Raw genomic sequence first — 25303 nt, 5'->3', positions numbered from 1 at the left:
AGGAGCCGCCTCGGGGGAGAATGCCGTCCCCTGAAATTCTTAAAGCAGTTTGAGCCACCTATACAACATCAGATCGGGATCATCCACTAGGATGGCACGGAAGTCTGAGCGCCATCTCAGATGTAAAGTTAAATTGCTATCTGTTTATTGGTAATAGGATTATTATTGTTAGCACCTTTTAATACTGTGATGTTATGGTTTTAGGATTGTTATACTATTTATTGTTTTTATGCTGTTGTAAGCCGCCCTGAGCCGACCATGGCGGGAGGGTGGGGTATAGATGTAACAAACAAATAAATAAATAATTGCCACTGTTATAATTAAAGCTAATTTAAACCAAAGCTTGTCAAAGCAAAATCTAAAAAGCAAGGGCAAAACATATCTCAAGGGGGAAAACATTCCACAATCTTGTTGCCACCACAGTGAGACCCTGTCCACTTGTAGAACATTGTCAGTGGGACGTATATGGAACAAAGCTAAGTTCATGCAGAATAATGCAGTCCTCCAAATAGGCAGTGTCGTGCCTATTACTGGATAGCAGCAAGCAGCAGGGCAGTGGTAAATTGGTCTAGGAAAAGTCCAAGAAAGCTCTCAATATTAGCGTTACTATGGTTGGTTGCCCTGACCTTGATAGCCCAGGCTAGACTGATCTCATCAGATCTCAGAAATTAAGCAAGGTCAGCCCTGGCTAGTATTTGGATGGGAGACTACCAAGGAATACCAAGGCCATGACATGGAGGCAGGCAATGGCAAACCACCTCTGAATGTCTCTTGCCTTGAAAACCCACAGGGTCGCCATGAGACAGGTGTGACTTGTCAGCAAAGAAAATAACGTTTGGTTAGCAGGTTGTCAGGGGTCAGTTTGGTGTAGTGGTTAAGTGCGTGGGCTCTAATCTGGGAGAATCGGGTTTGGTTCCCCACTCCTCCACTTGCCCCTGGCTGGATGACCTTGGGCAAGCTGTAGCTCTGGCACAGCTGTTCTTGAAAAAGAGCAGTTTCTGTCAAGAGCTCTCTCAGCCTCACAGGGTGTCTGTTGTGGGGAGGGGAAGGGAAAGGAGTTTGTAAGCCGCTCTGAGACACCTTTGGGTAGTGAAGGGCGGGGTATAAATCCAATCTCTTCTTCTTCTTCTTCCCTGTGATGGTGCCCTGACTGTATAATGCCCTCCTTAGAGACACTTGTGTGGCACCAAATTTGCTTTCTTTCACCATAAGGTTGAGACACATTTGTACACCTGTGTGTCTTTTAGGTGACTATATTTGGCATTTTTTGAGTAATCTCCTGCTGGTTTTAGTTAACTTTAAGGTGGGTTTGGGGTACTGTTTTTAGTTTCTGTGCTTGATAAGGTTTTTTCCCCCTTTAAGAGACCTTGAAAGCTTTCTACAGGCAAAAAGGCACAATACAAACTATTTAAAAAGAGAAACAAATAAACAGTGGCTGCAGTTAACAACTCTGTCGGCATAAACAACTTTTCATTTCTTATCAAATATTTCCTGTGAATGCATTGGCTTTCTGCAAGTTCTTCTCTGCAGTTCAAGCTAATCAGTGACATCACTGGCATCCAGGCTGCTAGCCAGCTGAGAGACCTAAATTACGCAAGGGACAGTGTCTTCCATATTCCAAGGTGTCTTCAAAATATGCATGTAAGCAGTCGTGGCATAGCTGCATTTGGCTAGGACGAACTGCCTTCAGACAGGGAATTAAAAGGTGATTCTTTTTAGGCCACGAGCGTAACCAAAAGACCCACAGTCTGGCTGAGGCGGTTAAAGGGCGCAAAAGGGAGATGGGGGCGGGGAGGAGCACTCAAAAGCTCTAGAAAAATCTTTCTGAAACTTGTTAGCTCTCTTGCGGCTGGTCTGCGACTGCACAGTCCCATGTGGGACTGCATGGAAACCACGACGATGAACAAGTTGTTGCCCACCTAGTGGTTTTCACTGGCCTCAGCTGTCAGGCTGCCATCAGCTAAATATACTTCAAGGGTGCACATGGTAGGAGCTGTGCAGTTTAATTGAAAGATCATCCGCATGTTCCAGATGCACTGGCTGAAAGCCAAACATCTTCATCTAACATATACAGCGACACAGCTTAATTACTCATCTTAAAACTGTGTAATTACTTTCATAAAAAAAATGTTTTCCTTACATTTTAGAGACCACAGACTAATGAACCTTAGAACACCAATTAGGCATACTGTTTATACTGATGAGCTCCTTTTATAATGACTTTTCAAATTCTAAAACCTTCCTAATTGTATCACACAGATTCAAGGGATGTAACCAATTCATGCTCAATTAATCTATGGTTTAGGCTTTTCAAAATGGGTCACAAGTGTTGACTTTACAGCTCCTTCATGTTTGCACTGGGTGCACCACTTGAGGACAGTAACAAGCAGAGCAAAAAACTGACACTTTCCAAGTTTTATCTTCAACCTTTTGATTACAGAAGACTCTTAAGAATAGCAGAGTTCTTTTAGGCTAATGAGAATACTGTGTTTTTGCTTACTCTCCTATTTTGGGATATGATGATGGTGATGATGATGATGATGCATTAGTTTTACTGTCCGCCATCTTGTGAATCAATATGGATCCAAAGGCAGAACACAAATGTCTCTATTTAAACAAATAAGACAAGTTTGCAAATCATCTAGTCTAGACACGCCAAGGCTTTGCAATGACTTTCAAGAATACTCTGACCTTATGCTAGATGTTGCCGATGTTCAAGGAAAAATACATGTAGGACAAGCCCTTCCTCCTCCCGTGATTCTTAACATACTATCCCATCCTGAGGCATTTCCCAACAATTCCTTGCTACACAACCAATTCATCATGTCCATGTCTCAGTAATTCCCAAATGGTGCACTATAACTGAGAAAATTCAGTCATTAAAGACTCCTATGAGACCAAACCACCCTATGCACAGAGAATGCTGCCCACCATATTGCTTCCTGACTCCTGCTTCGGTCCTGCATCCTTCCAATCAGCCTCCACTCGGGTCAGGTACCACAACATGTTTCTAGATCAGGTGTTATTGGATCATTTGGTTATTGGATCATTTGGTTCTGATGCCAAACTTCAGGAGAGTTACCTATCCTAAGGGGAAAGTGCCTGTTGCATCTCTATATGAATCATTGTTCTAAGCTATCCTTCTGATCAGGAAGCAGGCTAAGAATGGTGACTCCTGAAGAAACGTATACTAAAAAATTTTCCCTCTTACACTCTTAGAACTTTGAGATTAAAAACATCCCTCATTTAGCAGAAATGTGGGGAGCATGGCCACAACTCAGTAAAAACACCATACCAGTAAAACTTGCTTCTCCATTTAATTTGAATAAATAAGCTAGTAAAAATGCAAACCCAGTTTTACTGAAGAGACAGTACCAAGTGCATGTGTCAGATGAGATTCAACCAAAGGAACTGGCAGATATTAGAAATTATGATGAGCTGGAAAACATTTGCAAGGGGGATATACGGGCCGCAACCCATCTGCCACTAGATGTCTGGTATTATCCAAACTTCTGTATTGGGTTGCATATTTTACATGCACTTACCCGTTCACTAACCCCCATGATACCAAATCTCTTGTCAACTCTGACAAATGCTTAACATTGCTTTTTGGGAGATAATGTGTATAAGTGTTCTCTTGTTTATCCTGAATTATGGAAGTCAACAATAAAGCCTGCATTATTTAACAAAACAATTATGGTAACATGTTAGAATGCTACACGGTAATGTTTCACCCATTCTGCAGTCACTCCATTGGTTGTAGGGTAATGTTTCACCCATTTTGCAGTCACTCCATTGGTTGCCCATCAATTACTGTCTATCACATACAAAGCCCTTTGTGTCCTTGGACCCTCATATCTGCAGGACCACCTCTTCTCCTATGCTGTGCCAAAGCAGCTTCGCTTACTGGGGCAGGATCTTCTCCAAGTGCCAACATGCAAGTGGGCAAGATCAACAACTGCTCATACATGTGCATTCTCCATTGCTGGACCCCGCCTTGTGGAACAGCCTGCCTGAGGAACTCAGGAAGGCTCCCATGGTTCTGTCATTCTGCAAACTGTGTAAAACAGCATTGTCCAGGAGGGCATTAGACCTCCAGAGGAACTGGTTGGCCACTGTGTGAGACAGTATGCTGGACCAGATGGACCTATGGTCTGATCGAGAAGGGCTCTTCCTATGTTGTGATGGCATTTTTTATAAAGGTTACAGGTCTGTATTATAACAGAGAGGTTCAGAAAGGTGTTTTACTTAAAGAGAACAGGACTGTGGACTATACTACTGCATATAGTATGTATTATCTGTTTGCTGTATGTATTATCTTGCTCTCACTGCATTTTCTTCTACTTACATAATACTATTTTTGGCACTGTTTAACATATCATGTCTAATACCTATGCTTTGTTTCAGATTTCTGCAATCCTGTTCTTATTACATTACTTATTAGCTGTCTTATCCTACTGATTACATTTACCTGCACTGTGTAATCCACCTTGAGACTCACTGAGAAAGGAAGACTATAAATAATGCAAATCAATAAATACACCTCAAACTATTAGCCTGGATCCAGGCAGCTGCCACTTCAGAATCTTATGGACCAGTTAAAAGCACAATAAAAAGCAGAGCTTGCCTTGAAGGTCACTGAATCAAAAAGTGAACTATAAATATTTAAAACAAAATTTAGAATACGAACACCTCTTTGATCATTTTTGTGTGAACAACTCAGTTCATGAAAATATTTGGAGTTATCACCTCCTAATAAAAGCCCCAACATAACTTTCTGAAAAACCACACATACCTTCTTTAGAATGGCAGTGGGTACCTACTGAATCCCTTTGAGTTTTGTTATGATGATTTTGTCCTAGCAACTCTCTGGCAGGCATCAGGCTTCATAAATTGATCTGCATTCTTCCTGATACATCTTTGTCAAGCTGTCAGATTTTGTATTTTGCCAGCTTTATTATGCCTTCTGTTAAACTTGCAGATGCAGCTTATTTGCCATTGCTTCTTCCATTGTAATCAGCTTTCTTTGCCCTTGCCTTTTACCTTATTTTAAAATTTGTGGTATATAATATTTAAATTGAGTATCTCTCATGGTACTGAAGTAAATTTTGTGTACGTTGTAAAATGTATCACTTTTGCAATGGCTACTGTCCTTCCTTTTCAACTAGCAAAGGGTATTTAAACACAAACCACAGTAATTAGGGCATTGTTTGGACCAGAACTTGTGCTGGAATAATTACCTCCTCTACTGTTGGCTCCTGAAGTAGCAAGAAAATCATTTATTGCCTCGAAATTAAACATCCGCATAAATGTTCCACGGTGACCTCTTCCCAGTCAATGTGAATATAACAAATGCATCCATTATTAGATTGGCTGCATTTAGAGCTTCCAAAAGTACAAGTCTGATGACTCAATATGGGCTGGAAGACACCTAGATATGGTACAGGCATAACCAGATTGCTCCCTTAAGAGAATGGGAGCGGGCTGAAGAACTGCATATTCTATCTTGTGAGTAGGGTAGCGGAAAATGTCCTCTCTCTTCAACAAAGCTTTGATGCGTGGAGATCGGCAGCTGAAGTTTTTTACGGCACAGAAGTAAAAAACACTACCTGGTAAGTAATATCCCATTAAGCCTCTGTTAAAGGGATTTCCCCCCCAGATTGTCGGCAACCCTACTGAAGAGTGAATTTCTACCTCTCATTTTAACCAAGCAACAATGACATTAATCATGATAAAGGTGAAGCAGATGACTTGCTTAGTCAGCATTGGAAGCTGCTTAGACTATCCCAGTTAGCCTTAACCAGAATGAACATTGGTGCTGGACTACCACTGAAGAGGGAAAATCCATTTCAAGGAGGAAATGAGCAATCCCCATGGTTAAAAGATTAGCCCCAATACATCTGCAGCAACCTCTACTGAAGAAAAGAATCCTTCACTATCATTTGGAGATGGAGGCAGAGAGAAAACAAGCACCAGAGGTTATTCTGAAACTGTCATTCAGCTTTGTGACATACATTTGTACTCATTCCCTGAATTAATTTGATTTTATAAATCCTGTCAAAATTCCGTACCAGCATAAGATGACTTCCTGCACTTTAAGTTATTTGCAGACCAGAAAGTAATTTTCTGATGCCATTGTATATACAAGAATGCAAAAAGGAAAGAGGAGGATATTCTTTTTCTCTAATCTTTTGATACACACTCATAATTTTACCAAAGCACTGTCAATAGCACAATAAATTCACTAATCCTCTTAAGATCCCAGAATGAATACTTTCTGAATCAGCTATTAAGTGTATTGAGCTTTCTTATTTTCAGAGATGCACCTCATTATTTTTAAACGAATAAGCTCATATAAATGCATAAAAATGTTAACAATATAAAATATTCTCTTCGGGATTCCAATTTAACTTTTTTCCTCAAGTACTTTCATTCAATTAATTTCCTTCATAAGAGCTTGTACATCATTGTTAAAGAACTGTCTAGAACGATCACACAGGAATCAAGAGACTTGCTTTCACTACTTTGCATAACAATTCTAAAAAAATGAATTATTAGATTACTTAAAACTGTAGTTAACCATTTTTATAAAAAGCTCTAAGCTACAGTAGAATTATTAGTAAACAAATGTCTTATGAATTTCTACAATAAAAATTGGGAGTTTTTGAGAGAGGAAGTAAAAGGCCAAACCCTTCTTTAACATTTCTTTATTCCCCAGTTAAAATAAGCAGTAAGCAATCAAAACTGTTGCCATGGCAATCATACACCAACAGTGATGATTGAAGCCCTGGCTACTGGATGTTAATAAAATTTTAATTAACTACTGGCCTTGTAATAAATAAATGTGTATATATAAAATTTCAAAATAGGTACTTTTTCAAGTTATGAAAAGAAGTGTACATTTTAATAAACAAAAGCCAATAGCAATAATTAAGCATCGCAAAAAAATAGTTTTCAAAGTGTCTTCTCAGTTCCCAGCCCCATCTATTAATGCTGCATCAAATTTGTCGCTCCCTCTTGAACTTTTTGTTCCTGGGAGTAAGCCCCACCTAATAGACCTCAGTAGGATTCTGAATAGATCTGCTACAGATGGCATTTTTAATCTAATAATTAAAGTTACTCTTGCAACCCCTCCTAAATATGTTCTCGTGTTAATTTCACCTTTTTCTGCCTTGCTGAAGGTTGTAACTAAGCTATATTACCTTTCATTACTTTTTAGGTATGTGACTCTGGGGTTTGAACTACAAACTTTGTGCAACCTGAGGCTGGTATTTTGTCTGAGTGAACTAACTGGGACAGCATTTGCTCAGAGCCTGTTCAGGAAAAGAATGGATATGAGGGATGTACATCCACTCTTGAAACTGGCAGTTCGTGGAAAGCTTTGAGTTCGACCAGGCCTGGAATAAAGACTTTTCCCTGTATTCAGCCTGCTGCTTCTCTGTCTCTTCTAACTCCAGTTCTACCAGCTCAGGCAGGAGCTCTGAGCTGTGGAACACAAACTCCTAGTTTAGACTTTGTACAGTCATCCACAGTCCCAGCCTGGTCCTTACAGGAACCGACATTTTGCTTAGGCATTCAGCTACATTTCCAATCCATAGTCAATTATACTACCTATTTGGTTTGCTAGCAAGTCTAATAGCTTTTTAAATTGAAATATTTGTTTGCTGAGAGCCATACCAGTTCAGCTAGAAATAGCATTTCTGGCAGATATTCTGTGACTTCACAAACTATTTAGACATCTGAAACTGACTTGAGTTCCATGACAACAACCTGCATTAGCACCTTATTTTTTTTAAAAAAAGTAGATCACAACCAGAGTTGGCTATTGAAAACATATACAAACAGGGCAAAATGAAAATGAACCATGCTAGCAATCCACCAGTCTGGATCTGCAAATACAGCATGATTATTATCACTCTAGTCCCCCTTTAATTAATGCTGGCATGCTCCAAAAACAACACACCACCAAAACAGAACGGCAAGCTGAATTTGAAAGAAGATAGATGTTAGCGCGAAAAGCAATTTGTAAGAAGATGCAGAATGCCCAACTGCACGATAAATTGGATTTTCAATGGATTCCATCACACATGCTCTGTACATGCTGATAAGGAAGTTGGTTGCAGTTGGAACAGCAGACAGAAATGATAGCAGATGTCCCACTGCAACAACTCTTCCTAAATGCAAGTACTATAAAAATTTTAAGGCAGTCTAAAGGAACAGTTTTACAGAACAGAAATCAACAGAAAGAGGACTACAATAGAACCAGCTCTGCCCACTAGTTTAACACCAGCGTAGAACTATCTAACTTCAGATTCTCCATACTCTTCGTTCATGGGCCAATTTGACATATTTTGCATTCCAAGTGGATACTCTACCACTAAACCAGGGCCTCTCCCCAAATTCATATTCTAGACCCTAGTGTGGAGAGTCTTAGAGATTTGTCTATCAACTTGCATTAACACCTTGCATTCACAGCTGTTCACAACATAATACAATGATGCAAAGCAATACAAATCTATAGTTAAAATCCATCAGCAAATAAAACGTAAATACTTCTTTATTACAGTGATTAAACTGTGGAATTAGAACATTGTGGTGGCTGCAAGCACAGATGGCTTTAAAAGAGGACTAGACAGAATCACAGAGGATAGGTTTATCAGTGGCTATTAGCCACAGGGACCAAAGGGGACCTCCATATTTAGAGGCAGCAAACATCTGAGCACTAATGCTAGAAAGGTGACATCAGGGGAAGGCCTCAGCCTCTGTGTTCTGTTGTTGGTTCTCCAAAATTAATGGATAGACTGGCCACTGTGTGAAACATAATACTGGAACAGATGGACCACGGTCTATTCCAGCAAAAATCACTGAAATAACAGACCCTCAGAAACATCTGTCCTCCACTCCATTCACAAAATGAAAAGCTCCTTAATGAGGCATGTCTTACAACATTTACAGAAGTTGTCTCTCCTATTCAGGCAGATGGATAGATGGATTCCAGCTTGAAGAAATTTTGTTTCAATTTGTCTACGGAAGTGTGCTTGCACATGAAAGCTGACACCGTAAATAAAACTTTGTTGGTCTTAACTTTGGACTTAACATTGGACTCAAACTTTGTTCTGGCACAATATATGGCTTTCTTGTTGGTTCATCCACATGTAGTTCATCTAGCATTTTCTACATAGTCATTAATGGATAGACACACACCAATGTTCTATGAACCCCAATTTTTTTTGCCTTCTACAATGCAAAATAAACCTGCAGATGAGTGGGAGTACTAATCAACAATAAGTTAATATAAAGCTATCTAATCACAGAGACCTTCACTGAAATAAACTAAAGCAGGACAATTCTCCATTTTACTGTCAGCCCCACTGAACTGAGGCACAAGCAGTCCAACACAGTCCCTGAAAGCAAAAAAGGATTTCAGTCCCCTAAATTGATGGCTCAAAGTTAATGCTATTGCAATTAAGATGATTATTTATAGATACTAGTCTCCACAAAAAGCAGATATTGGCATAATTAGATAAGATGCAGGGAAGCTAATAAAAACGTCCTGGATTGCCAATTATTTTTCCTCTAGTTCAGTATTATTTTTTCCAGGGTCACTTGTTATTGACTTCTTGATTACCTTTGGCCACATCCTCAGATGACTTGGTTCACACTCTTTATGCTTATCAGAAGATTTAAGAATTTAGAACACAGCAGAGCACTGAAAAATTCTTACGTGCCTTATCAATTAAGTGAGGTATTTTAGGTACAGTCTATTCTGAATCTACCAGAAATATTGCAGGAAAACATGAAGTCAAAGTTATTATGCAGTACTGAGATAACCCAACAGTGTGTGCTTGTAAACATACGGAAGAAATAAAAATGACTACAATAGAACAGACTCAAATCCCCAAAAGGCCAATTTTACAGTACCAAAGAAACAGATACAAATTACTAAACAGAACTGACCAAAATCCCAATACTTTGTTAGGCACCATAATTGGGAGGAGGGAAATCTACATTTGGATTTAGTTACGAGTCTATCATCAGCTGCTACAAAAAGAACACACTTTACAGCTTTCTCCACCACCACTACATCAGCAGAATCTTCCCCCAGTGGGGCACTTCAAGTGCTCTGAGGAATTCTGGACCCCAGATATGACCCTCAGGGAAACAACTGATCTGTAGTACACTGTGACATTTTCCTTATTGCACACAAAAATTGTGCACGTCTGGGTTTGACTTGGATGACATACAGGGTTGCCCAGGGTTGGAATTGACCATTGCAACTTCTTGGATCATTCTGCTTTGGTCACCAATCATTGTACAGGTGATGGCACAATGGTGAAAATTAAAGGAGGTTGTCTGCCACCGGTAGTTGTTTTATATTACCAACCCAAAATTGGTGCTTCCATCAAAACAGGAAGACATGGGACTGGACACAAAGAACTGCAAAACTAGAGCTAAAAGCCTGGGTGGTACTTCATGCCTGTAGCCCTCGAACATGGCGAATGGCTTTTCGAACAGGGGGAGAAAGTTCAAAGCTCTTTGCAATTCAGCACGATGGTCAACAACAACAACGAATATCAGTGACTTCATCCAAGTTCTTGCATGAGCCCTTGAGTGTAAGGTAAAGGTAAAGGTTTTCCTTGCTTGAAAGCCAGTCAAATCCGACTCTAGGGGGCAGTGCTCATCTCAGTTTCCAAGCCGAAGAGCCAGCATTGTCCAAAGATGTTTCCGTGGTCATGTGGCCAGCATGACTAGATGCCAAGGCGCACGGAACGCTGTTACCTTCCCACCAAAGCGATACCTATTTATCTACTTGAAATTTCTTGCTTTCGAGCTGCTAGGTTGGCAGGAGCTGGGGCCAGAGACAGGAGCTCACTCCGTCACACGGCACTAGGGTCTTGAATTGCCAAACTAAAGCCCTTCCAGTCTGCAGCTCAGCATCTTAACCTCTGAGCCGCTATGCCCCTCCTTGAGTGTAGGGTGACTGTTTATGTTGGTGGTGCAGCAGGAAACTTTCTGCTGCACTGTGGCTCAAAAGCCTAAATAAATAAATAAAAACTGGGATATGGAATTCCTTAGGAGGAGCCAGTACCCATGCCTACCACCAGTGAGAGATAACTGAAGTTCAGTGCAGGGTTTGGATGCACAGGAGGAGGAGATTGGATTTATACCCCGCCCTTCACTACCCAAAGGAGTCTCAGAGCAGCTTACAAACTCCTTTCCCTCCCTCTCCCCACAACAGACAACCTGTGAGGTAGGTGGGGCTGAGAGAGCTCTGAAAGAAACTGCTCTTTTTCAAGAACAGCTCTTATCAGAACTATGGCTTGCCCAAGGTCATCCAGCAGGTGCAAGTGGAGGAATGGGGAATCAAACCCAGTCCGCACACTTAACCACTACACCAAACTGGCTCTGGGGGACTAGCAATAGGAACAGTGAAGTAACACACCCTTGCTGGATTCCTGTTTGGTCTGGCAAATTCATCAACCTCTGTTTGATTTTCTCCCATCATTAAAAAAGTGGCTGGATATGATGGGTGGGTCTAGCTGAGATTAGTGTTGATATATGCTGTAAACTTGGTAGTACAAGGTCACTGTTGTCTCATATTGACACTACGCATATTTAGGAGTCTGAATAGCTCTTTGCACCTAGGCCAGAAGCCACACGGTCTTCTGATCTCCAAAAATATTCCATCCATTCTCTATGCTGCACTCCTATAATGTCTCTGGAGTGCAATTTCCATCCCTTTGCTTTCAGTCTCTAACACAGAAGCCACAGGGAACCGCACTCGTCTCTTCTAGCCGTTCCTTTCTTCCCCCTCCTCGACCTACATTTTGCTACTCAGGTAAAAGGCCAGTCTAGGTGGGTTGCCATGTTGGTCTGAAGCAGCAGAACAAAGTTTGAGTCCAGTGGCACCTTTAAGACCAACTGGACTCAAACTTTATTCTGATATTCTGCAAGGTTTCATTTATTCTGAACACCTGACAGTGATAACACATGTACTCCCAAACACAAGTAGTAGGGACTCAAAAAAAAAAAAAGTGCTATAATATTTACAGTACTGAACTATGTCTTTTAAAAAAATCCATTTTCAGAGCAATATTGTTTACATAGCACAAGTCCTAACTGTTTGGAAGTACTCTCTGCCAATGTTTAATAAGTATATTTGGAAGTGTCACTATTCCTGGTACTGTGTATTGCTCACTGTGGCTTTTGTTTTAATACTCAAGACAATGATTGTTTCCTTACCTCCTCCTCAGGCTTCCTAGCTGGAATCTGTGCTCTGCTTTCTTTTAGCTTACGTGCCTTGTCAAGCTGGGTCTGAAGCTTTGCAGCTAAATCCTTTGGACAGAAGAAAAAACACTGAAGTTAGCGATGCTAGCTTTTTCTAACAAGCACAACAAATGAATCGTATTGTTAAAACACATTCTCTCCATGGTCCACATTTTAAAAATCACCTTACAAACCTATGATGTCAATACTCTGTAAACAAACCATTACTGCAAGCAGCCAAAGTTCCTACTTCCAGCTGCAGTATGTACAAAAGACAAATCAGTTTAAAATAACAGAACCAATCCTGAAGTGGCTTCTAAAGAGATTAAAGGTGCATTTTGGTAAATGGGTTTAATCAGCAAATGGTCTCAGGGCTTCCAAACACTCTTGAAAAACAATGTCTCTTAGGGCCAAAGCAACGTGAGCAAAAGAAGGGGGCAGTGGAAGCATAGAAATTACTTAAAGATATTCCGTCCTCTTGCTTTACGTACCGTGTTTCCCGTCAATTCTGCTTTCACAATCTTGGCTCCCAGTTTATTCATTTCCTCTTCGCTTAGAATATGGGGACTTTCATCTTCTACAGCAGAGCTGGTGGAACACACACAAAGCATTCAACATCCAGACCACAGGAAAGGAGAAACATTTAATTAACGTAAGTACCCCCATGTACTAGTCTGGAGTGTAAGTGTCCCCCCCCCAAAAAAAAAAGTTCTGAAGTGATTTTCTCTCTCCCTCCCACAGTTTATGTTCTTATGTAGTTCTCAAACAATATTTTTTAAAACGTATAATGGTTGTATACAGTTTACAAATGTTAAGCAGTTTGGCAAAAAAAAACCACATAGTCTTATTTATTTGTCCCTGCTCCCACTGCATCTGCAACCATATCCAAGCTGCTAAGATGAATAGCAACAATTCCCGGAACATAGACAGGAATTGAGTCTTAAGTAGAAAACACAGCTTCCTCTTAACCAGAGTCCTCTTTTCAAGCACATCAATGTACATACAGAAAATAAACACGTGAGAACCACGTATGGTTTGTTTGGAGACCCTTTACAATGAAAGAAAACGTGTTCTAAAAATCTACTTGATTGTCATGAGGGCTATGTAGAGCTAAACGAGCAGCTTTCTAACTAAACTGCTACTTAGATTGGCAGCAAGGCTAGAAAGAACTATTTCTCAGGATATTTTTGGAGTTGTCACATGCTTTTAATATTAGTAGCGATACTTGTACATTCCATCTTTACTTTTTATCTAGTGCCTGATCTTTAATTCCCCCAAGGAGTTCAAAACCACTTCCACACAAAAGAAAAACCAACAAGCAAGCAGCTAGTGGGCCACAGCCCTCCCTATTTTTTATGATTGTATCTGAAGAAGTGTGCATGCACACGAAAGCTTATACGCAGAATTAAACTTGTTGGTCTTAAAGGTGCCACTGGACTCAAGCTTTGCTCTATTGCTTCAGACAAACATGGCTACCCACCTGAATCTATCTTTATTAATATTATTGGGGGTTATTTGTTTTGTATTTTCGGTCTCTGTGTGTGCACACACATGTCTGCACCTGGAAGTCACGCTGACCTCTGATGACTGACCCCTACTGGGGTCCTGGAGGATATTCAGAGAGGTGGCTGAATAAAGCCTGCCTCTGTCTCCTGACTTGCTGCTCCAAGGAAGTCTCCCACCCAAGTACTAACCACAGTCAACTCTGCTTAGCTTCTGAGATCTGATGAGATCAGGCTTCCCTGGGCTATCCAGGTCAGGGCTATCTTTATTATTTGTACGCTTTATTTATATCCCGCTTTTTTCCCCAATTGTGACCCGAAGTGGCTTATCACACCATTCTGTCCTCCTCCACCCTATCCTCACAACAGCCAACCAGTGAGGGACATTAGGCTGAACGAGTGTGACACGTGCAAGGTCACCTGGTGAGCTTCCACAGCAGAATGGGGATACAAACCTGGTTTTGCAAGGCCCTAATCCAACACTAACCACTACACGAGTTCTCATCATGTGGCCAGCTCCAGAGACCCATCCCTATGCTGTCCTCTTCAGTCAAAATTCAGACTGCAAACTCCTCAAGGCAAGACCTCCTTGTGTTTATATTCCTCTGTAAAGTCCTATGCATATTAATGGAATAAGAACCCATTTAGTTATTCTCCTCTTCCTTCCCCATCCACTCTTTCTTTTTATCATGCTTCTCATATTGTGAGCTATTGTTTTAAACTGTAAGAAAAAAGAGAGAGAACACAGAGCTGGGAAAAGTGAAAAAAGGGCAACCCAAGAGCTCAAGGGGTTGATGTTCCTTCCTTACAAGGAAAAACTAAAGAGGCTGAGACTTTGCAGCTTGAAGACAAGGATTAGTTTTTCCCCTCTCCTTGAATACTACTAAAACGTGAATTCCACAAATTCAGCTGACTAAGACCGGAAGGCCTGGCGTGATCTGGTCCATGGGGTCGAGAAGAGTCGGACTCGACTGTGCGACTGAACAACAACAACAAACAGAATGGAGAAAAAGCAGCACTTCTTCACACCATGCAAATTTACCTTATGGCATTCACTTTCTCAAGATGCAATAATAGGTTCTAGCTCTAGAGGTTCTAAAAGAAATTTAGATCAATGGAGGAAAGGTCCATCAATGGCTACTGGCTATAATGGCTACAAAGAACCTCGATGTTCACCGTCAGTATGCCACTGGAAATCAGTTCCTTGTGGGAAACAGTAGGGGGCCATTCAAGTCCTGCTTGTAGACTTCACAGGAGCCTCTTGTTGGCCTTTGTGAGAAACAGGATGCTAGTCTGATCCAGCAGGGCTTTTCTTACGTTCAGAAAGGTAGCACTGTAAAGGAAACTAGTAAACAAAACTGTGTAAAAAAGAGAAATGGCTTGCCCAAAACACCTTGGATAGCTCCAAAGCAGTTACAAACATTAGGAACAGAAATACATTCTAGTTTTCATGAAGCCCATCACAGTTCTCTCTTCAGACAACTGTGAGAGAGCTTCACTGTCTTGACTACCTGTGATGCCTTAACCACCTGCCAAACCAATTGATTTTATATGCCAATTTACACTCGCAATTTGACCTCCAAACCTATGACTCTCCCAAGCTGGCTGTCACTGACTGTCAGTTATCTGACACTACAAAATGCCATGGTCTAGAACAAATGATCACAACTACCAGGCCTGATCAATTGATCAAGCTCTAACTGCAATGAATTTCTTACCAAGTATTTCTTACCACTCCTTTAAACTGAACCTCAAAGACAGAAAGTGAAAAAAAACTGGGATGTCATCTCTCAAATGCTAAGCTGGTGCTCAAGAATGAAATACTAAGAGAAAAAGGAACTTTTCAAGGACCAGTACAGTTGTAATGCTGCCCCTCCCTTAACCATTGTTAAGGGTTTTGGAGGAGCAAGCTGTAGGATCATGCTTTGTATCACTCTAGCCTCTCCTCCTTCAGGCCTCAATTCCCTCCCCATCCCAAATGGTTCTGAGGTGTCTGGAGCAGTGTTCCCTCTAAGCTGAGTTAGTGTGAGCTAGCTCACCGTTTTTTAGCCTCCGGCTCACACATTTTTGTCTTAGCTCAGGAAGGGTGGCTCCAGAGCAAAGTAATTTATGCAGTACCCAAATTGCTCACTTGCCACTTTAAAAAAGTAGAATTTTTGCTCACAAGACTCCACAGCTTAGAGGGAACATTGGTCTGGAGCCAGCAGCCCCGGTCTCATTCTCACCAGCTCTGCAAGCGCCCTGACAGCCAGCAGGAAAGTCACCCAGCAGCCCTAGGAGGAAGCTGAGGCAACAGCAGTAGCTATGCCTGAGGGAGACATGGCAGGAACAGTCAGTCATGGAGAGAGAGGGAGAGGCAAGAACCCATATGGGCCAAGAACAATGCCCCTTTAAGGAAAACAGGAGGGAGGAGCCACTGGCACTTGGCCCTGTACTTCCTGCAAGCCCAGCCCTAGAATTGCTGTGATTGGCAGAGCTGGGGGCTGGCCTGCCTCCAGGCCACCCCTTAAAAAGCTGTCTATGGAGGAACAGCCAGACCCCTCCTACGGTTTGCGGGGAGAGGAGAAAGGCATCTAGAGAGGGAGGGTCACGATGAAGCGGAACTCCATTCTCACGCATTTGAGGTTCATCTTAGGCTGATGTTAGAAAGAAGGCTCAAGGGCAAGCCAGTCCCAGGCTCGGATCCACCGACAGGGGAGCCTGACACTAGGGCTCACACCTAAGCAGGATTTATGATCACATTTAACAGTGGTGCTAACATAACTCTTTCCTATCATTATGGTAGTATACATAGGGTATTGGATGAGAGAGAGAGAGAGAAAGGCAAAGAGAGAAGGAAGAACGGACAGTGGAATCATACACCACCATGGATTGTTCACATCATGATTAAAGAACATTACATCTGCACTGGCCCAAAACAGGAGGAGTCTTTCTTTATGGCTCTTTGAAAACAAGTAATCACCCAAGGCAAGCGCTTTGGAAAACTCTTTACTAACCTAGCATGCACAAAACTCTCCTTCTAAACTATTTTGTATAAATCCTGTTGGCAAAACATATGAGTGAGACCACAAGACAAATACCCAAGTGGCCTGGAATTATGAGCAAGTTATTCTATAACTATTTAATCCAATCCTAAATTAGTTCACCTACATTTTAATAAGAGAGATTAACACATTCAAGATTAGCATGCGTCTATAAGCAGCAACTGAGAATGAATTCCTATTGAGAGAGAGAAGATTTTATTGTATTTAGCCATAGGCCATTACAAACCACAGACAGAGAAGAGCACAATAAAGGTGGGAAGAATTGCGGACCTGATAGCCTGTCAACAATTTTGTTTATATACAAGTTAAACAATAAAGGGGCCAGCACACACCCCTGTTTCACTCCTTTATGGATTGGAATTTTGTTAGTTAGAGACCCCGATGTTCCCACTCTAATCTGGGCACTGAATTCCTATTGAAATCAGTGCCTCTCACACATACAAAAATGCGAGGTCAGTTCCTGAGCTCTCTTGAGTTGTGCAGCGGGTATCACAGCACAATCTGATGCATCATAATAGCCCACTGAATCTAGTAGAAGGCAACTCTTATAATGACCTGAATGTAAAGATACAGGATACCAATACTGAAAAGGGTACTTTTTACTTTTGAAACATATGCACTCATGGAAGAGGATTTCAGGATGGTAGTCATGTTGGCCTGCAATAGAACAGCTAGATTCGAGTCCAGTAGCACATTTGGGACCAACAAGATTTTCAAAGGGTAGCCATGTTGGTCATATAAGAACATAAGAAGAGCCCTGCTGATTCAGACCAGTGGTCCATCTAGTCCAGCATCCTGTCTCACACAGTGGCCAACCAGTTCCTTGGGAGGGCCAACAACAGGGCATAGAGGCTGAGACACCCCCCTGATGTTGCTTCCTGGCTCTGGGATTCAGATGTTTAGTACCTCTGAATGTGTACCTCAGTCGCCATGGCTAGTAGCCACTGATAGACCTGGTGGCAGAGCAGGCCTGCTCTGACCTGCAGGCCCTATTCTACCCTGCCTTCCAAGGTTTTTTCCACCATCTGGAGAGGATTTTCTTTCTCAAGTAGCCCGCTGCCACCACCTGACCTTTGTAGGAATTGCCCTCTAGGAGAGGGTCAGGACTCCCAGTTTTCCTTCCAAGTTCTGAGGCCTTGCCCCTGTGTCTTCTGCTGCCCAGTGCCTGGTCACCACGAGGACAGAGTACTGCCTTGTGCATCCTTGGAGAAATAGCCACTTGACAACTGCCAGTCTTCCCCTGATGCACCTTTTAAAATAGTGTGTCCAAGATGGTGGAGGTCTATATGGTACCACCACCAGCATCAAAAGGTATAAGATATTTATTAAAAAGAAAATGTTCACGAGCATACTTTTAGTACAGCATCAGATTGAGCAAGAGATTTTTAAAAATGGGTTACACGCAAATCCTCTGTCCCTCTCTCTATACATGCCCTATCAGATGTTAAAATATAAAACATGCTCTTTAGCTTAGGGAGTTGCAAATCTCTACATAGTTACCATTACTTTGAAGCTCTCTCCAGCTTTCAAGCGAGCACATGGTCAAATGGCTGCCCCTAGTCAAGAGTTCTGTTTGATCTCATGGACTGAGCAAAAAACAGAGTTTCCTCCTTGCTGCAAGGAGTTTTATCAGATTTCAGCACTGACCAGGTCAGGCTGGGTCAGAAAAAAGAAATGTTTCCTGAAGCCTCAAGAATTCTCCTTCCTGAAGCCTCTTTAGTATTTAACACCTCCAAATCTCAGTTCCTTGTTTGAAGGGGGGAAAGGGGGAGAGCTTGACCATCCCATTGTCTCTAGCTAGACCTATTAGCATTTCTTAAGAGGTAGCTGATGTGAGCCTGGAAAGCCACTGACTGACTTCCTCCTCCCTGCCTGTTCTCTGCCCAGAGAGGGGAAAAACTTTTAAAACTCAAGAGTGAACATTTTGCTCATTTCAAGCCTCCAAAGAAAAAACACATTTTTTCACAGACCTATCCTCCATGAATCTTTAAAACAGCTAGATTCAAGTCCAGTAGTACCTTAGAGACCAACAATATTTTCGGGGTATAAGTGCCTTGACTCTCAAAAGCTCATGTCCCAAAAATCTTGTTGGTCTCTAAGTTGCTACTGGACTCAAATCTAGCTCATGGAAGAGGGTGACTTTCAAGAAATAAACTAAATTTTAAAGCTCTGAAGCATAAGTAATTCCTGTGCAGGAATTCATGTGTGGAATTTACTACTGCATGAGATTTCTCTCAGAAATTGGCATCTGCACATGTACAAGGGAACCCAACTCACTCACGCCCATTTGCTGCAAATCTTTATATATATAATATAAAGAAAGGAGGCTTAAAAAGAAATGTTTAGTGTTTTAGTCTGGAAACTATTATTTTAAGCTGCTCAGTGGTTCATGAGTTTAGGTCTGTGCTTTTACGCTGTGGCCAGGTTTTTAATGCTGAATTTTAATCAACACATTTTGATTTTTTTTATTGTGTTTAATTTTTATGCCACCATGGGCAGATTTCCTGAAGTAACAGAATAAATATTTTCTAAACAAAGTTCATGAGTTTAGGTCTGTGCTTTTACGCTGTGGCCAGGTTTTGAATGCTGAATCTTAATCAACACATTTTGATTTTTTTTTAATTGTGCTTAGTTTTTATGCCACCATGGGCAGATTTTCTGGAGTAACAGAATAAATATTTTCTAAACAAATAAAAGAGTGATTAATGAAGGCTTCTGAACATTTATTAAAAGAGGGGGAAACCTCTGGAATTTGTATCCTTTCAATATTTGTCCCTCTTTCTGTTGCCCCTCAGAAACAACTGGTGCTCTGTTCAATATGATTAATCCAGTGACTAAGATTAAACAGGGCTGAATTTGTAAAACACAGTTTTAGCAAGCCAAAGATATTATAACAATTGGTTTAGGGGCTTTCCTCCAAACCCCACCCCCTTCCATTTCAATTCAATAGCTATTAGAGCACAGGATGATGTGGGAACAATGGAACTTACCAACAGCATGAAACAAATTAGAACTCATTTTAGTGCCCTGCATTTTTAATCAGACGTTTTATGTCTTTCTGAACAATCTGGTACTTCTCTCAAGTCCCAGTTGAATGACTCTTTCGCTAATACTGAGCACCGCACTGATGGCACAGACAGGCACAATAGGAGTTCAATAGTATAATAGGAAACCATCTTCCTGATAATTTCACCAATTTCACGCTCTACGTACAACACTGACAATGAAGTTGGCTTGGCTGCTTCGCTGCTGCTTTATTTTTGGGCAAAACCAAGTCCTGTAACGTGCCCACAGGCAACTATCATGTTCCTATGACACGTCACTGGCATCATTCTTGCTGATGAAATAATCTAAACAATCTTAATCTAAGATTCAGGTGGGTAGCTGTGTTGGTCTGAATCAACAGAACAAAGTTTGAGTCCTGTGGCACTCTTAATATCAACGCAGTTTAATCCTGGGTATAAGCTTTCGTGTGCATGCACACTTCATCTGATGAAATGTGCACGTACACAAACGTTTATATCCAGGATTAAACTTTGTTGGTCTTAAAGGTGCCACGGGACTCAAACTTGGTTAAATAATCTAATTAATCTTAAATAAATATGGTCTTCAATGACCTATGGCTGAGGGATGCAGAAGGGCATGTTAGAACCAGCCATGCACATAATTTTAAGCAGGGTTCCTTCTTCGGTGGACACAGAATAACCTTGCACGTGATCCTAAATTAGTGTCCACTTTTGCCAGCCTGTCATCTGGAGAAGGCAGTGGGAGAAGCAGCATCCTAATTTCAACCTCTCTACATGCACAGTCCAGTAACCTGTTGGCCAATAATTTCCACCATTGTAGCTTCCCCTACAGCTCTCTGTCATCTCTTGGTTTAACAGGTTCAGAATCTCAGGCTCTCGACTCGACTCAGGGGGCATTAACTGCCTGCCCCTACACATTATAAATGCCTTTCGTATCACAGTCTTGGTCCTGAGCAGAAGCGGGGTCAGACTACAGGGAAATAACGTCTCAAGAATCAGACACATTCTCAGAGACAGAGCAACTCCATTTGCAGGCAGCAGGTCATGAACTCCTAGGTGAAAGACCATCCATTACCCAAGCCAGATCCTGAACTGAGGAACACAGAAAACTGAGTGAACTGCTCAGGTCCTCATAAAAATCCAAGCAACAAGTACTAAGGACCAGTGTTCCCTCTAAGCTGAGTTAGTGTGAGCTAGCTCACAATTTTTTAGCCCCTGGCTCACACATTTTTGTCTTAGCTCAGGAAGGATGGCTCCAGTGCAAACTAATTTATGCAGTCGCCAAATCACCTGCTCACAACTTTAATGCCAGCAGCTCACAAAGTAGAATTTTTGCTCACAGGACTCCACAACTTAGAGGGAACATTGCTAAGGACTCTGCATTTCACCACAACTCCTTGCCCGAAGCACCAGCAGACCCACACTTAAGAATCACATAGTATCGTAGCAGCGGAAGAGTCCAGGCCAAACACTCTGTTGCTCGGCTACTTCTTCCACTCAGTCAGGCACAAAAAGAGCTATGAACCTCAAGGACTGATCGATGTGCAGCCAAATTCTTTCGACCACCCCACATGTTGCAAAGCACATGCTCAAGGGGGAAAAGAAGCAAACAGAAAATCAAAGGAAGTTATCACAATTAAACCATCCAAACTTTATCTGCTAAAAAATATTCAGGTCACATAATACCATTTGTTGACCTACCCACAATCATAATTCCATAATTCAGAACAGAAATCTTCCAACAATTAACCTAGAGAACATCACTGGACAACCCTACGAAGCTTCAAAACGGCATCTCTGTAAACCAAGGGGAGCAGTGGCACAGTGGGTATATCCCACTGTCTTAACATCTGAACTGTGTTAGTTCAAGCCCCGCGCTGGTGTGAGCAGCCAGCCTGTTGTCCCCAGCTCATCGTCCACCCAGCAATTCGAAAGCTTCGGCAAGTAGATAAAATGGGAACCACTCCTTAGAGAGGGTGGGCACACCAATCTCCCTTGTGAGAGGGTGTTAGCTGACGGTCGGACGTCCTAGTTGAGGCTTGGAAGGCGAAATAGCTTCTTGGCTACGAAAGAATCCCTGCAATGGATGTTCCGGCCAGGCGGTGGCAGTGTGGCGATTGACATACAGGTCCTGAAGCCTGGCCAACAAGGAGCCGTGCGGAAAACGACGGAGCCAAGCCAGAAGACGTCTATACTGGGCAGTGATGACACGTGCAATTAAAAATGAATATATGTTGTCTTCCCTATCCCCTACAAACATTGTTAGTCCCTTGTCTATATTGAGTAACTGTACATCGCTTTGAGCCCACTGGGGAAAGCGATTAATAAATGGAAAGTATTATTATTATTATTATTATTTAAGATTCCTGCAGAACAGTAATTCAAAATAAAATCTGTGAACGAAAAATTGCATTCAAGGTCAGTGCTTTGCAGTCACTTCAAAGTTAAATCCAAGCTTCTCAAGCATACGATAATGGGGATACCTATAGAACGTTAGTCCTATTTTCAAGACTTAGCTTTCGAATCTGCAAGCACTCCAAGGAGATTACAAATGTGCTTTGTGGTGGGTAGGAAGTGGTTCAGTGAAACCATCATTCAATTTCACTTTGTGTAAATGTGCATCATAAGTGCGGTGCAGAACTGTTTCCAGCCTTCCAAGTATTTCAGGTAAGTGTTATCAACTCTACATGTACACGATGCCATTCACCCTGAAGAATCAGAAACACTTTACTTCCACAATAAAAGTGCAGGCCTTTCGTAGGCAGAATGAAGAGAAGGCGAAGATGATGTCTGTAGCAGCATACAGCAATACTCTATTGTCATTCAGGTTGAAAACTACAGCACGTTGTCTGCATCCAAATTAAACCAGCATGGCAAATGGAAGGGTATAAGTAACTATGCCACAAAATTGTATGCAAGTGAATAACTTTCAGATCTACAACTCAAGTTTTATGCCTTTTTCAAGTAAGAAAATAAGGAAACTGGAGACAATCCACTGACATTATACCATACATATCCATTTTGTAGGGGATTATTAAGGTTACTAAAACTCTGCTATCAGTTACTACCAAGAAGTAACCAAGAAGCAGGAGTTGGATCCTGTCTACTGCCAAATCCTGGCAGGAGCAGCTTTGCTGCCTTACCACCGCAGCCCTTGGTGAACACCAGAAAGACAATGCCAAGGACCTGCATGAACAAGACGTCATGGAATGTGGGCAGCTGCAGAGAGGAAGGGGGAAAGGTAAGGGCAATGTCATTCATATGGGGAACAGAGGGGCAATTTCCCTTCTCTCCCTCACTGCAGTTGATTGTGTTGCATGGCTTTTTGTCCACGCAACCCCTAGCAGTAAACAAAAGCCAGTCCTAAATGATTCTTCGCTTTGAGTTTAGATGTTTTGAATTTTATTATCTGTAGACCTGAGGCTAATATTATCCGAGATGTTGACATTACATGGGCTAGGAGGCAAGGCAGACAAGCATAACTGCACAGCTCCGTCAAGCACAAATTATGCACCTGAAGGGTCCCTATATTTAGCTCCAAGTCCTAATTTGTGCTAAGATTTGCCAGGACTTGGTACTGGCATCTGTTTTCAATGCAACTCTCAATGCTCCAACATATGGAATAAGGACAAATGAAAACGTCCCTGAACAAGTGCAAAGTATATTTCTGTTCCCACTAATTAAATACAGAAAGTCCCCCCAGCATTTGAGGATTAGAGGGCAAGATCAGCAGATACTATTTCCAGGCTGGCTGGAACCCCCAGAATCTTTTTTTCTCCCTAGAAACTAAGTACTGTTTACTTTTCTCATACATTATACAAGTTGTGGAATTCATCCAGTATCTTGGGTCCCTTTCAGCCAGAAAGGCAATTATAAATAAAGTAAAAATAAAGATCACAACCCTAAAAACATATTTCAGCTTTATCCCTCCTGCAACTACACAAGATCTTCCCCCAAAATAAATCCTTAGATACCCGAAATATGATGATTTACTGTGGGACGGCTCCTCGCTTTCCAAGGCATCTTCCCCAATCTCTTTTTTCTCTCTCGGATCATTCTTCCTGCTAGTAACAGCCATTCCAGTTGTGGATGGTTTCTCATCAAGGGCTGCCATTTCAGTGGTGGATGGTTTTTCATCAAGGGTAGCTTTTCCATCTACTTCCTTTGGTTGTGTTCGGCGCCATCTTGGAATCTCCTCAGTACTATAATCAGGCTTTCTAAAGCCATGTCTCACTGGAATGTCCTCAGTATCATAATTGGGCTTTCTGAAGCCACAAGTCGCAGAACCTTGAGTACGTAATTTCGATGATGAAAAGCTCTGCACTTCTTGCCCTCCATCTTCATGAGGCTTCCAAAATGCAGGTTTCAGAGGGCCTGGTGATGATTTCTCACAACTTCTTTGATGAGAATACTGTGCAGTCCTAGAAGAAAAATCTTTCCCTGCAGATCCTATACTACTATGCCTTGGATGTTTATCTTCTGTCAGTCTCTCTCTCATATAATTTCTCATCTCTTGAAAATAGTCTTTGCTATTCCTGTCCTTAGGTTTTCCTTGATATCCATCCCTCTCCTCGTGCTTCTCTTTGTCCTTCCTCTGTCTCACATCCTCTGAATATTCATATTTTTGCCACCTTCGATGCTCATTTTCTTTTTGGACTGCAGCCCTCTCAGCTTCCTTTAATCTTGACTCAAACATGTCCACTGACTACAACAAAGAAGGAGAAAACACACAGCATTTTTGTATTAAGCAGATATTGAGAGCAGTGTTCCCTCTAAGCTGAGTTAGGGTGAGCTAGCTCATAGTTTTTTAGCCTCCAGCTCACAAATTTTTGTCTTAGCTCACGAAGGATGGCACTAGAGCAAACTAATTTATGCAGCAGCCAAATCGCTCGCTCACAACTTTGATGCCAGTAGCTCACAAAGTAGAGTTTTTGCTCACAAGACTCCACAGCTTAGAGGGATCATTGATTGAGAGCACTGCCAAGAGGGAGGAAATATGCTATGCCAGATTTTTTAAAAAATGATATTGAAATTGCAACGTGAGTTAGATAAGTCTGGTAATGCCTCACGGAAACACATTTTTATCTTGCCCATTCTCCAAGAAGTACATGACCTTTCAACAAAAAGGAGGAGACACATCATTCACAAGCCAGTTTCTCAGATGGAGCTGTTACTATACAAGTCCAAGAGTTGGTGGCACGTTACCCCACCCTCAAGGAGGTACTGAATATTGTGCAACACTTTTAAAGAGTCGTTACTGACAAAATGTTGTTCTTTAGTAAATTAATACGTGTGGCTGGATAATGTCATCATCTCTGCATGGTGCAGTAGCTGGAAACTCACAAAACGCCCACGCTTTCTTAACGTCGTGCTTCTATAGAGAATAATCCCAAATAGTTATGGTAGAAAAGGGAGGAAGAAGAGGAAGAGGAAGAAGAAGAGGAAGAGGAAGAGGAAGAAGAGG

General features: G+C 41.7%; 1 protein-coding gene across 1 annotated transcript in view; it reads right to left on the bottom strand.

The window, feature by feature from the left end:
- CWF19L2 (CWF19-like 2, cell cycle control (S. pombe)) overlaps window positions 1-25303 on the bottom strand; it is a 110873-nt gene that overhangs the window by 46841 nt on the left and 38729 nt on the right. The window contains exons 8-10 of the mRNA XM_015420889.1: window positions 23814-24544; window positions 12759-12855; window positions 12244-12336 (exon numbers count right to left, since the gene is read on the bottom strand). Of these exons, the coding sequence (XP_015276375.1) occupies window positions 12244-12336; window positions 12759-12855; window positions 23814-24544 (921 nt within the window). The remainder of the gene's footprint in view (window positions 1-12243; window positions 12337-12758; window positions 12856-23813; window positions 24545-25303) is intronic.

The sequence above is a fragment of the Gekko japonicus genome, unplaced genomic scaffold, assembly GCF_001447785.1.
Source record: "Gekko japonicus isolate JY-2015 unplaced genomic scaffold, Gekko_japonicus_V1.1 scaffold2509, whole genome shotgun sequence".
Lineage (NCBI taxonomy): Eukaryota > Metazoa > Chordata > Lepidosauria > Squamata > Gekkonidae > Gekko > Gekko japonicus.
The sequence above is the reverse complement of the archived record's forward strand: the minus strand, read 5'-3'. Positions and strand labels throughout refer to the sequence as shown.